Raw genomic sequence first — 14,153 nt, forward strand, 5'->3', positions numbered from 1 at the left:
GTATAACCACATTTCAAAGGTTGATTTTTTTTTTTAATCAGGGTGTTGTCCTCAACGTCCAAGTTTCTGCACCGTACAGCAGTACAGACCATACATATCATTTAACCATGAGTGCTCTAAGCCCTAGATGTAAATTGCCTTTACACAGTGTGGATTTCATCAGGAGAAAATTTTTTCTTGCCATTTCAATTCTAACTTTTATTTCCATTTCTGGATTGCATTCTTCATTTAACCGGCATCTGAGATATTTAGATTTTGTCACTCTTTCTATTTGTTTCCCGTTTAAAGAAAGTACTGAATTAAGAATTGGATTCTTGCTTACAACCATGAATTTAGTTTTCGTAATATTTATTCTGTAATCCCATTTTTTTCATTCTCTTCGTTCACTAGTTCCAGAAGATTTTGAAGATCCTGAATATTACCTGTCTAGAGAATTGTGTCAACAGCATATCGGATGTTATTGAAGATTTCACCATTTACTTTAATCCCTTCCTCTCTTCCTTTTAAGATTTTCGAAATATGGCTTCTGAGTACATGTTAACAAGGAGAGCCGACAGCACACATCCTTGCCTTACTCCTCGTTTGATGTTAATGCATTCTGTAATAATGCCATCAATTTGAACAGATATCTTTGGGTTCTAATATAAGTTTTCAATGATTCTGATGTCTTTACCATGTAATCCAATTCTTTTTAATAATTCAATCATTTTAGTATGTTGGACTTTGTTCAATGCTTTCTCGAAGTAGATGAAGCAAATAAATCCTTCCTTGTTTCAGTCACTACATTTTTGGAATAAGATTTGAGAACAAAAAAGAGCCTCTCTCGTTTTCAAACCGTTTCAAAAGCCGAACTGGGTATCACTGATGGTTTCTTCACATTTTGTGTATATTCTTTTTTGAATTATTTTCAGAAACATTTTGAGAACATTCATTTGCCTGATCATTCTATAATCATTACAAATTTTCGCATTTGCTTCTATAGGTAGCATGATGAAGGTCGACTGTTACCAGTCTATATATATATATATATATTTAAACGCTTAAGTGATTAAAAGTCAGGTGATAACAAAATACAATTGGGCATTTTTTTTAATGATATTCAGTAGATATAAGTTTGGCATCGAAGGGAGAAAGTAACGGATATAAATGAAGATTGATTCATTTTTGGGCTAAAATAAAGTTTTGTATTTTAATTTAACTTGGTTGATGTTTTCATCGTTAGATGGCACAAGTATGCTATGTGTGCAAAAGCAATGTTTGAGTTGTGAATAGAGACGTTTACCAATCTTATAGTAAATATAAGTGTTAGTTCTCGGTGTATATTTATTTCTGTTGATTATTAATTCCTGTGCTAAAGTCAGTAGCTATGGCAACTGTCGCACCCAATGCCCTTGTGAGTAGAAAAAAGAAGCATTTCATTGGAGTTCCAGCCCCACTGGGTTATGTTGCTGGTGTTGGAAGGGGGTATGTACACAAGAGAATTTGTCTTTTATTCCGTTTTTCAGTGATGTGTGCTGTGTTGCGCTCCTTGCTGCTTTCCTGTCATTTTGTTTGGCAGTATAACATACTACTTTTATATACTTCACATACGTCACTAAAAATGATTTTTGTATAGTGTTATAGTGGCGTATGTGAAGTGTATAAAAGTTGCCTTAAGATGCACACCGTGAGCAAAAGCAATAATCTAGTCAATTTAAGAGGACAGTTTTGTTCGACTTATGTCATTTTGACCATCCACGCTGCCCTTGTTAGCTGGTGGGGTAGTTATGGGATAGCGCTTCTGCGTTCTGACCAATAGGCTGTGGGTTCGCATCCCACTATGGGCATGGAAGAATTTCATCGCCGGATATCAGACCACCACTACAGCCAATTGGAGATTCACAATTGAAAAAAATGGTTTAATATCATATTGATGTTTTAAGGATACTTGTGATATAAAGATTGAATAATATATGCATGTAAACACAAGAAAGATATTTAATTAACCAAATATTTCGGTCTGGAAATAGCAGACCATAGAAGTCGCTTCTTCTCTACTTAAGGCCAAACTTCCTTCTTCCAACATATCTCTTTCTGAAATGAAATCTTTACAGTCCTTGAGAAAAAACAATCACCTCATTATCACCAAAGCTGACAAGGGGAAAGCAACAGTAGTTATGGACTCAGCAAATTACAGAAGAAAACGTTCTCTTTTACTTCGAGATCGCTCCACATATCAAGAACTTGATTATAATCCAACCAACAGACAACTAAATAAATTAAATTCTCTTTTAGATGAAGTCATCAGTTTATATAGAGACACAATTGAAAGACTTAAAACTCATTTTGCAAGACCTCCTAGATTTTATGGTCTTCCTAAAATACATAAGATTGACTTTCCTCTTCGTCCAATAGTAGATTGTATTGATTCTCCTACTTACCGTATAGCCAAATATCTAGCTAAATTGTTGAAATTTCACATAGGCAACTCTAGTTCCTTTCTAAAAAAACTCCTCAGATTTCTTAAAAAAATTAAAAAATGTCTCATTGCAACGTACAGATCTTATGGTGAGCTTTGATATAGAATCTTTATATACAAATGTACCTCTCAATGGAACTTTAAAATTACTTGCTGACATCTTTTCAGAAGACATTATAAAACTATTTGATTTTGTAATACACTCTGGATATTTCTTATGTCAAAACAAATTTTATAGCCAAGTAGAAGGAACAGCCATGGGAAGTCCTCTCTCTCTCTCCTGCTTTAGCCAACTTTTATTTAGAACATCTAGAAAAAGTCCTCTTCTCATCTATTTTCCCTCAACCATCCTTTTGGGTAAGATATATAGATGACATCTTGACTGTATGGCTGCACAACAAAGACTCCTTACCCTCTTTTTTAAACAGTATCAATTCCTTACATCATCATATAAAGTTTATTATGAAAATGGAAGAAAACAACTAGTTATCTTTTTTAGACGTCCTCCTCATCTGGTCACCTCCAAATACTCTTACAACTACAGTTTACAGGAAACCAACGTTGACAGGTCGTTCTATTCTTAAAGAATCAGCCCATCATCCTTGTCAGAAAACAGAAATCGTAAAATGTCTTATCAGAAGAGCCAAAACTAATTGTTCTACTTCTAATTTTCTACAGAAAGAACTTTCTACTATCCAACAACACATGAAACTCAATGGCTTTTCCGAAAAGAGTACTCAACATCTTCTCGATTCTTATAATCCACCACAAAACAATGAAGATTCAATACGTCGAGTTCCAATTCCTTACATCTCCTGGATTTCAGATCGCAAAAATTCTGAAGAAATATGAGTTAACAGCTACGTATTCACCTATTAACAAATTATCTTCCCATTTTCCTTCTCTTAAAGACAAACGCTCAACTTTATCTCTTCCTGGAGTTTATCAAATTCCCTGCAACTGTGATCTCTCCTATTTTGGACAAACTGTACGTTCTCTTGAAAAAAGAATCCAAGAACATCAATCCTTCAACAAATCCTCCACAACAAACCTGAAACATCTGAATTGGCTCAGCACGGGATTGAAACTAACCACAACATCCTTTGGTCAAAAATTGCCTCTTACATAGATCCCGTTATAAATTTGAACGTTTATTCAAAGAAAGTGTAGAGGCCTTGCATCATCGTCCTAGCCTGAATTGGAATGACTGTATATCTATATCAAAAATCTGGGAAAGTGTAATCAGGACAACTCATTAATTCATATTAATTTTATGTTATTTAATATTATTAATTAATATCTTTATTTCAATCATGTCTCTGCTTAAAAATATTCCCTTTAATACTTAGTGATATAACGCCACGCTTGTTCTATTTTTAAATGATCTATTGTTAGTATTCCACCTTGTATTTTTTTTTTAAAAATGTTCTTGTAGTGCCACTGAAGATGGTCTGCTATTTCCAGACCGAAATATTTGGTTAATTAAATATCTTTCTTGTGTTTACGTGCATATATTATCTGAAATATCATATTATTATTACGGGCTACTCCATGCAGTCCTTAGACTCATTGAGGGAGACCGTAAGCATCAAGCAAATCACTATTCAACATTTTTGCAGTATCCATCATACTTTTTTTTTTAATTCATTCACCACTCTTTAAGCAAAAAAAACCTAGTTCTAACATCCTTGCTCTAACATCCTAGCTCTAGCATCCAGTTTCCAAGGATGGTCCCTAGTTCTCCCACCACCAGACCTGTTCTGAAAAATTTCTTCCGAATTAATCTTGTAAAAACCTTTCAGTAATTTGTATGTCTCGGTCATATTATCCCCTTTTTCGCCTGTCAACCAGTTTCTGTAACCCACAAATCTTCAACCTGTTCTTGTAAGGTTCATTCCATAGGCCTGCTACCATCTTGGTCATTCACTCACTTCTGGATCCTCTCTACCTCTTCCTCATCACCAAGAAACCCAGGTGACCAGATCTACATGCATTAGTCAAGATGGGGTCTTATCAAGGCTTGATAAAGAGGAATAGTAAAAAAATAGTACTCTTTGGTAACAAGTCATCTGATGAGCTACTTTATCCACTTTTGCTATGTGCCCTCTAAACTTTAACTCCCTATCCAGTACCTAAAACCTAAATTCTAATATCTAGTAGTATCAAAATTATTATATGGCAGTGAAATTTGGGCAATAAACAAACAAGATAAACAAGGGAAATGAGATTCATGAGAATAACTACAAAATACACATTATTAGACAAAAAAAAAAAAAAAAAAAAAAAGGATGAAGATATTTTAAAAGAACTAAAAATCAATAGAAGAAAAACCAAAGAATTACAAACAAAATTGGATAGAATATGTATACTGAATGGACAACACTCGATATCCTAAACAATTAATAAAATATAAACCAGTTGGAAAGAGAAGGCTAGGTAGACCTCAAAAGAGGATATTAGAAGGATAATGAACCTGGAACAGACCAATATTATGGTCTATATCCATAGTTAGCATTATGATGATGAATTGAAAAAAGGGAAGAAAAAATGTCACTTGGAAACACTCCCACTGACTTGCTCATGGTGGCCAGAGGAAGGGGAGTGAAACTTAATACCATTCATAACTATTGCTTTTGGTCAAATTTTATTCCCTTAACTCTAAAATAGTCAAAAATAGATATACTATATTTTATATCATCAGTTTCTTGATATGCATCCTCAAGGGTTGCTGAAGCTACTATGACAGTACCACATGATTAAGTTCACATTATTATTAATTATTATTATTATATTTAATTTTTTATGTGGCTTCCACCCATGAAAGGTTTATATGTAACCTGTATTACATTCATGTGGTGGATGGACTATATATATCTATCTATATACAAATCTATATCTATATATATTTATTTATTTATTTTTACATAGTCTGGAAACCCTGCTCTAGAGATCAAACATTGAACTTTTCAAACCATGTCAGACTTCCAATAATCAGAGCAGTTGTCTTGCACTGGACATTGAAATTAACTCTCACCTAAAGATGATCATAAACATCCATGCCTGTGGTGAAATTCGAATCCACAACCTGTTGTTTGGAGAGCAGATATGCTAACCACGCAGTCAATCAGACCAGGAAATTAGCAAATCTGAATTACTTCATCTTTACTTTAATGTCCTCAACATATAGCAGTTTGTGACAAATCATATATATATATGTTGACAATGTATTATTTACATAATGAAAAAGGTGCACATTATAAGAAAAGTACTCGATAAAGTTGAAAAATATTTCGGTGTGTAATGTTATTATTATTGGCCATGCATGTGAAACACTCATAAAAACAGACTTCCTTCTTTGTATATGCAACTCATTTTTTATAACCAAATGAATTCACAACAAGAAAGATATTTAAAATGTAATAATTATTATAATGAGAAATGCATTGTTTATTTGGCATTAAAATATAAAAATGAAAACTTGACTACTTTTGCCACAGATACTTGTGGCTTCTACTTCTGGGTTAGGATGCACAAAAATACTAACATGAACTCTAACATTTCTAAAATACAGATCATGTTGGAACCATTACAATATAAGTTAAAACAGAAACCATGTGGAGCATGGGAGCTGACACTGATTAGCTATTGTTCCATAATGTGTGCAAGATAGTCATTGAAAAGTTAAAGTCTGACATACAAAAGATGTAATGAATAACTGTGGTAGATTTTCTTTATGTTGTGAGCAGTGAATTTTTCCTCTGTGTAAAGCATGGAGCTATTATCACATTCACTGCTATTTTGTGGAAGAAATGAAAAGCTACACCCAATTTGTTCTCTGTCATTATGAATATCTCCAATATGTTCTTTCTGTCTAATTTCCAAACTTCTAAATGTCTGCCCTATGTAATAGAGGCTCCCAAGAACATGGAATATTATAAACCTGGGGATGTTTGTAGAAAGTTTCTGGTCTTTAGACAAACAAAGTACACATTGGAGTTAAAATGGTCTTCAAGACTGCTTTTATGTCGTGGATTTGAAGAGACTAGCGATCATGAGTGAAAGTCTACCAGTATGAGGGATTGAAACAGTTCTGTAATGAATGTCAGTATTTTGTTGGGGAGCAGGAGTAGAGAATAATTTTTGTATGATGTTAGAATATCCATTGCACACAAGTAGTTGGAGTACAGACTGTAATTCTTCTTTCAGTTTTTCTTCATCTCTTTTTATAAAGATTGCCTCTTTTGGATATACTATAATACCTAGATTTGTGATATATGGTGCAGAGTGAGGATGAGTGTAGGTAGCAACCTATATATATATATAATGTTATAACAAAATATAGCAATATATATATATATATTCATATTTTTATATACTGACTTAGTTAGAACAAACAATTAAATTCATTCACAACGCAATATGTTTCGTCGGAAGGCTGACTTCTTCAGGCATTAAGAAACACAGAAAGCAATTAAAAAACACTATAAAGAAACATTGTGTCACTGAAATTCGACTATTATAAACTTCAGTTATTATAAACTTTGAACTGGAGCTACAGTTTGTGTTAAAGTTCTATTGTTAGGCATCTGTGCGCGTGTGACTTCACGAGTGCACCAATATCTAATAGCAGAGTTGAATGAGCCCGGTAAATTGTAACTAAGGTTACTATGATGAGGGTCCATAACAGTTTCCTTAGACTCGACTATGTGGCATATATGAAGGTTTGAAGTTGTTGTCCAGTTTATCTCATGTTGTGGCCTTCATTATTTGTGTTTACTGGACATGGCTTGACAGGGCACTTGCTCTAGTTCTTTTGTAGGCAATGTCTCTCTGGTTTTCTTCGAGACGTAGGAGGATGGATTTCTCAGTCTGGCCATAGTATGGCTTACCACAGTCGCATGTAATTTTGTACACTCCTAGGAACTGTGGATGGTTGTGAGTTGGTTTGTGCTTGTTTATAATTGATCTTAATTTAGGAAGAGTAGAGAAGCACATTTTTATGTTAAACTTTCTTAAAATTTTTCGTACTTTCTTGGAGAGCTAGCTGATGCATGGTAAGGAGATATAACCTTTTGGGTTGTCCTGTGTTTCTGAGTTGTTTTGATGGTGGCAGTATAGATGCTTGTTAATAGTTTTTGAAGAGTCGCCATTATTCGTGAAGGTTCTTTTTAGATGTTGTAGTTCATTTTTTAGCTCTTCATCAACTGACAGTACAGATCTGACACGATGTGCTAGAGTTGAGATGATACCCACTTTCTGTGCTGGATAGTGATGTGAAGATGCATGCAGGTATCTCTCCATGTGTGTAGATTTTCTAAAGGTGGAGATTTTTATGGAGTCAGATGTCTTGGTAAGTTTTACGTCCAGAAAAGGAAGAGATCCATTTTCTTCAACCTCAATGGTTGAAAATGGATCACAGGAAAATGAAAACAGGACAACCCCAAAGGTTATATCTCCTTACCATACATCAGCTCGCTCTCCAAGAAACTTCGAAGAATTTTAAGAAAGTTTAACATAAAAACGTGCTTCTCTGCTCTTCCAAATTAAGATCAATTATAAGTCACAAACCAGCTCACAACCATCTACAGTTCCCAGGAGTGTACAAAATTATGTGCGACTGTGGTAAGCCATACTATGGCCAGACTGAGAAATCCATCCTCCTACGTCTCGAAGAACACCAGAAAGACATTGCCTACAAAAGAACTAGAGTAAGTGCCATGTCCTGTTTTCAGTAAACACAAATAATGAAGGCCGCCAACATGAGATAAACTTGACAACAACCTTCATATATGCCATGATGAGATAGAACGGCGTATAGTCGAGTCTAAGGAAATTGCTATGGACCCTCATCATATAAACAGTAACCTTAGTTACAATTTACCGGGCTCATTCAACTCTGCTATTAGATATTGGCGCATTCGTGAAGTCACACGCGCACAGATGCCTAACAATAGAACTTTAACACGGACTGTAGCTCCAGTTCAAAGTTTATAATAACTGAAGTTTATAATAGTCAAATTTCAGTGACACAATGTTTCTTTATAGTGTTTTTTAATTGCTTTTTGTGTTTCTTAACGCCTGAAGAAGTCTGCCTTCCGACGAAGCATGTTGCATTGTGAATAAATTTAATTGTTTGTTCTAACTGTCGGATCTAAGTCAGTATATAAAAATATGAACATATTCCAATTCTCAGTTAATATAACAGATAGTCATATTTATATATACCGACTATAACCGAGACTAGAATAACAATTAAATTTATTCAAAACGCAACATGTTTCATCGGATTGTCCAACTTCTTCATGTGTGGGCACATCGAAAGCAAATAAACACTATAAGAAACGTATCACTATACAAACGACTATAATAAAATTCAATTAGTTTTGAACTGTATCTACAGTCCGTGTTGAAGTTCTATTGTTAAGCAGCTGTGTGTGTCTGATTTCACGAGTGTGCCAATATTGGATAGCAGAGCTGAAAGAGTCCGGTAGATTATAGCTAAGGTTATTATTTATGTGATGAGGGTCCATAACAATTTCCTTAGACTCGACTATGTGGCGCTCCATCTCGTCATGGCATATATGAAGGTTTGAGGTTGTTGTCATTTGTGTTTACTGAAAACAATACATGGCTTGACAAGGCACTTGCTCTAGTTCTTTTGTAGGCAATGTCCCTCTGGTGTTCTTCCAGACGTAGGTGTATGGATTTTTCAGTTTGGCTATAGTATTGCTTCCCGCAGTCACGTAATTTTGTACACTCCTGGGAATTGTAGATGGTTGTGAGGTTGTTTGTATTAAAATCGACCTTAGTTTAGGAAGAGTAGAGAAATAGGTTTTTAAGTTGAACTTTCGTAAAATTCTTCTTAGTTTCATGGAGAGCGAGCTGATATATGGTAAGGAGATATAACCTTTGGGATTGTCTTGTGTTTCTGATTTGTTTTGATGGCATCGGTATAGATGCTTATTAATAGTTTTTGACGAGTAGCCATTACTTGTGAAGGTTCTTTGTAGATGTTGTAGTTCATTTTTTAGATCTTCATCATCTGACAGTACAGATCTGGCACGATGTGCTAGGGTTGAGATGATACCCACTTTCTGTGCAGGATAGTGATGCGAGGACTTATATATATAAATTTAGAAATTAAAACATCTAGCAAAAGTAGTTTTCCTTCATTTCCAGTTCCAAAATGAATTTCATTTTTTGTGGAAGGAGTTGATAGATGAAAGAAAATCACAGAACTCAGCAGCAATGTATTTCCAGATGAAGACATCATCTACATATCTCCACCGAATTGAAGATTTCTTGTATGTAGATGTGAGTGAATGCTTTTTCAAGTTTTCCATGAATAAATTGCATATGGAGGAGACAGAGGGCTTCCCTTTGCAAGTCTGATAAAAAAAAAAAAAAGGGGGGGGGGTGGTCTCTATCTCAAGAGATGAAGAAAAACTGAAAGAAGAATGCTTGTATGCATTGGATATTCTAAGAAAATCAAAATTACTGTTTTGATTACATAATTTCTGTTTCCATTCTTTACGTTGGTAAACTTTTGCTCAAGATCACTAGTCTCCTCAAATCTCATTACATCAGAGTGGTCTTCAAGCCCATTTTAACTACACAAGGTTTTAGAGCATTCACCCAAAAACCACAACCCTTTCTACAAACATTCTGAGGCTTATAATATTTCATGTTCTTGCAGTCTTTCTTAGATAGGGCAGATATCTGGAAGTGTGGAAATTAGATTGAAATAACATAATAGACATTAATAACTACAGATAAGACAGCTCAGGCTTAGCTTTTCATTTCTCCTAAACACATCATAACACTGAATGGGATAAGAGTGCTATGCTTTACAACTTCACTGCTCACAACATAAGAGATCTACCATGGTCATTCATTCACAAGGCACACTCAATAGGAATCAAAGATTGATTCTGTGTGATATTTGGAAATTACTTATTAGTTGTTTCCACATGTCAGACTTTTCAATGAAAATATTTTGCATGCATTACTGAGCAATAGCTAACCCATGCCAGCTTCCACACTCCATGTGGTCTCTATTTCAACTTATGTTGAAAGTTTATTTTTCACTTGGTTAGAGTATAATAAATTTAGTTTAATCCTTTATCCAAGTGTGAGCAAACAAAGTTTGCGCCTGAAAGTATCTTCAGGACTGAGGTAAGGTGGTACAACACCAGGGAAACTCGTTGCAAAGGTGGAGCAAGATACCAACACTCCTGTCTCAGTATCTCCTATAATGCAAAACACATCTCCTTGCGGATATGTCTAATGTTATGCATTAAGGGACGGGCCACTACCCAGACTAGTTTCGACCTTTATTGAGGTCTCTTCAGTGGGAGCCACCACCTTACCCCAGTCCTGAAGATACTTTCAGGCGCAAACTTTGTTTGCTCACACTTGGATAAAGGATTAAACTACATTTATTATACTCTAACCAAGTGAAAAATAAACTTTCAACATCTTTCTCTAAATCCAGAGTAATTTATTAAAAAAGAGTGGCACACCATTTGGCAACTCCTATAGGTAGAGATGACCTGCTAATGCTTCTGCCTGGTATCTCCACTTGGGCCTTGCTCCCACTGAAGAGACCTCAATAAAGGTCGAAACTAGTCTGGGTTGTGGCCCTTCCCTTAATGCATAACATTAGACATATCTGCAAGGAGATGTGTTTTGCATTATAGGAGATACTGAGACAGGAGTGTTGTTAGCTTGCTCCACCTTTGCAATGAGTTGCCTGGTGTTGTACCACCTTACCCCAGTCCTGAAGATACTTTCAGGTGTAAACTTTGTTTGTTCACTCTTGGATAAAGGATTAAACTAAATTTATTATATTTCAACTTATATTGTAATGGTTCCTATGTATTCTCTATTTTAGAAATGTTATAGTTCATGTTAGCCTTTATTATATTGTATTTTTTTCATCCTAACTCAGAAGAAGCCAAAAGTATCTGTGGTGAAACTAGTCAGTTTTCATTTTCATATTTTACATTCAAATAAACCCAATATATTTCTCTTTATAATTTATTTTTACTGATTGAAAGTCTATGTAATCATCATGTAATAAGTATATTAATTAATGAATAAACAGTTTATCTCTTAATTGCATGCATTTTCTGGGCAGTTTGCATGTTATGCATAAAGGAAAACCATATGAGATTAGCTAACTCATCCTCAGTTGAAAATCCTATTAAGGTTCTACTCTTCATCAAGAGAATTTGAACTGAGGCCTTTTTAAGCTGATGGACAAATGTCATAGTGTCCCCACAGATGATCTATGGATGCTGAAATATATTAGTCACAATGGGTTAATAAATTTTGCATTTTATTGAAATGTTAACTGTTTAAATTTTGATCACACTCACATCGTACATGCTTTCAATATGTACACTATGGTTATTCACACATCAAAACAATACTTCATCTCTTTTCATGCATATTGCAGTATCTGCTTGTTAGTTTGAGCAGATGTATTGTGATAGTGATACAATGCTACATCTGTTCCAAATACATTGATAGTGGTAACACAAATGCAGTATACTTCATGTACCCTCATAGAAAAAATTCTTTGTGTAAGATCAGGTGATCTTGGGGCTATATTAGTAAAGTTGGGTTCTATTTGATTGAACCCAACTCAGCAGTGTGGTTCAGAAACTGTTGCACTGATGTTCTTATGATGCAGATGAGAGTTCTGCATAGTCCCATTCTACTGCAGAATAATATTGACCCTCATCTTTTCCATTGAAAAGTTAAGCTTTGGACTGTCCCATTCATATTGCAACTGACTTTAAATTCTTGTAGATAAACTTATACGTTGGTTACACATGACTTTAAATTTTTCAGAAAATGACAATGTATACTAAAAATATTAATTAAAAAACTTTAATCAATACTTTCCTATATTTCGGCAATGTTACATTGCCATCTTCTGGAACGAAACTATGATATGTGCACACAGGCACTAACAATGAGCAAATGGCTGAAGTTGGTCCTAGAGTCCTAAAGGTGCTTCTTAGCAGGCTAAATTAGGTTGTCTTGGCTGTTGGACTGATGTTCTTATGATGCAAGCTTCCCAAATTTGGGGTAGTCTCATGCACCCAAATTTGGTGAGGTTTGGGAAGTTTTTTAGAGCTGAGGCTGATTCCAGGAATACTCTCTCATATTTATACTTGCTGCAGTGTAGTAAAGTGGCTTTCTTCCAGCGTATTTTGTGGTGGGTATCAAGTGCATGGTTAGCAAGTTCTGAGTGGCTGTATTGGTGAAACTGGATGTAGTCTTTGTGTTCGGATATCCTGATATTAGCTGTCCTGCCTGTTGGCCGTAGTAGGAGTTTACAACTGCAAGGGACTTGGTATACTCCAGGTAGGTCTGGGAGAAGTGGCTGGTCTTTGGAGGAGCGGATGAGGGATGCCAATTTCTTATATGGTTTGTAACAAGTAGTCGGGTAATATATTTTTAGGATTTTTGTTAGCTTTTCAGACGTACCCTGGATATAAGGAATGGTGATAGATTTAGTGTAATCTCTGTTAGGAAGAGGGGTTGTAGTTAATTGGTTTTAATATTTTCTGGATTTTTTGCAGGTTGTAGCCATTGGCCAAGAAGGTGTTAAGGATATGTTAAGTTCAGTAGTTAGGGCATTGTTATCTGAACAGATTAATTTATCCCTCTTATATAGGGTTTTTATAATCCTATTGTTGGGAGGGGTCTGGGGGAATGTATCCACCTGTATGTGTAGGTTTTCTGTAAACAGAGAAAGCCAGGGATCCATCAGGCTGGCATGTAATCAGAGTATCTAGGAAAAGACGATTGTTATTGTTTTCCTTTTCCAAGGTGATCTGGATTCTGGGGTTTTGATTGTTTAAGTATGTTAAGAAGTTCTGGAGTGTATCTAAGCCATGTGGCCAAATATCGAACACATCATCCACATAGCGTATCCAAATGGTGGGTTTTTGTGGTGCTGAGTTTAAGGCTTCAAAGGTCACCATAAAGAAGTTGGCCAGGGGTGGAGAGAGTGGAGAACCCATGGCTGTCCCCTCTATCTGTTTGTAGAATTTTCCTTGCCAAACGAAATAGCCTGAGTTCATGGTGAACTGAAATAGGGCTGAGATATCGGGAAGAAATTTGGCTTGGATGAGATCTAAGGTATCTTTGAGCGGGTCATTTGTGAATAAGGAGGAGACATCAAAACTGACCATTATGTCAGTGTGTTGGAATGAGAGGTTTTCTCTACTGGCTTTAAAGTGGACTCAGTTTTTCGTGTGTAAAGATGTGTTGCCAGTATAATGTGTGAACACGTTGGCTAAATGTTTGACTAATCTGTATGTGGGGGAATCAATGCCATCTACAATGGGATGCGATGGCACATTCTGCTTATGGATTTTTGGTAGTCAATATATTCAAGGGGGAGGTCTAGAGTTGAATGGAGGCAACAGGGTTTCCACAGATATAATACACTAGCCTCATAGCCTTAGTTTCTTTGTCGATAGCTCTAAACAGCTTATATAAATCAGATTCACTTTACCCAAAAGCTCAAGAAAGCTTTTGTCCAATCTAGAATCTGCACCTTTTTTGCTCTCAGCCCATCATGCCTGAAATATCTTCATATACGCTTCATTGCCATTCTTCATTATTTTGCTGAGGTTCAAATATTTTGTGCTAAATTTTTGAAACTTCTTGTACA

General features: G+C 35.4%; 1 protein-coding gene across 1 annotated transcript in view; it reads left to right on the plus strand.

Moving 5' to 3' along the window:
- The first annotated feature begins 1,254 nt into the window (after positions 1 to 1,254).
- Positions 1,255 to 14,153, plus strand: part of Prp6 (pre-mRNA processing factor 6) — a 251,296-nt gene continuing 238,397 nt past the window's right edge. Inside the window, exon 1 of the mRNA XM_090405026.1 lies at positions 1,255 to 1,464. Within this exon, the coding sequence (XP_090261152.1) occupies positions 1,367 to 1,464 (98 nt within the window). The 5' untranslated portion in view covers positions 1,255 to 1,366. The remainder of the gene's footprint in view (positions 1,465 to 14,153) is intronic.

This window comes from Typopeltis vanoorti, chromosome 15 (assembly GCF_054136105.1).
Source record: "Typopeltis vanoorti isolate ZY-2024b chromosome 15, IOZ_Tvanoo_1.0, whole genome shotgun sequence".
In the NCBI taxonomy this organism is placed as follows: Eukaryota; Metazoa; Arthropoda; class Arachnida; order Uropygi; family Thelyphonidae; genus Typopeltis; species Typopeltis vanoorti.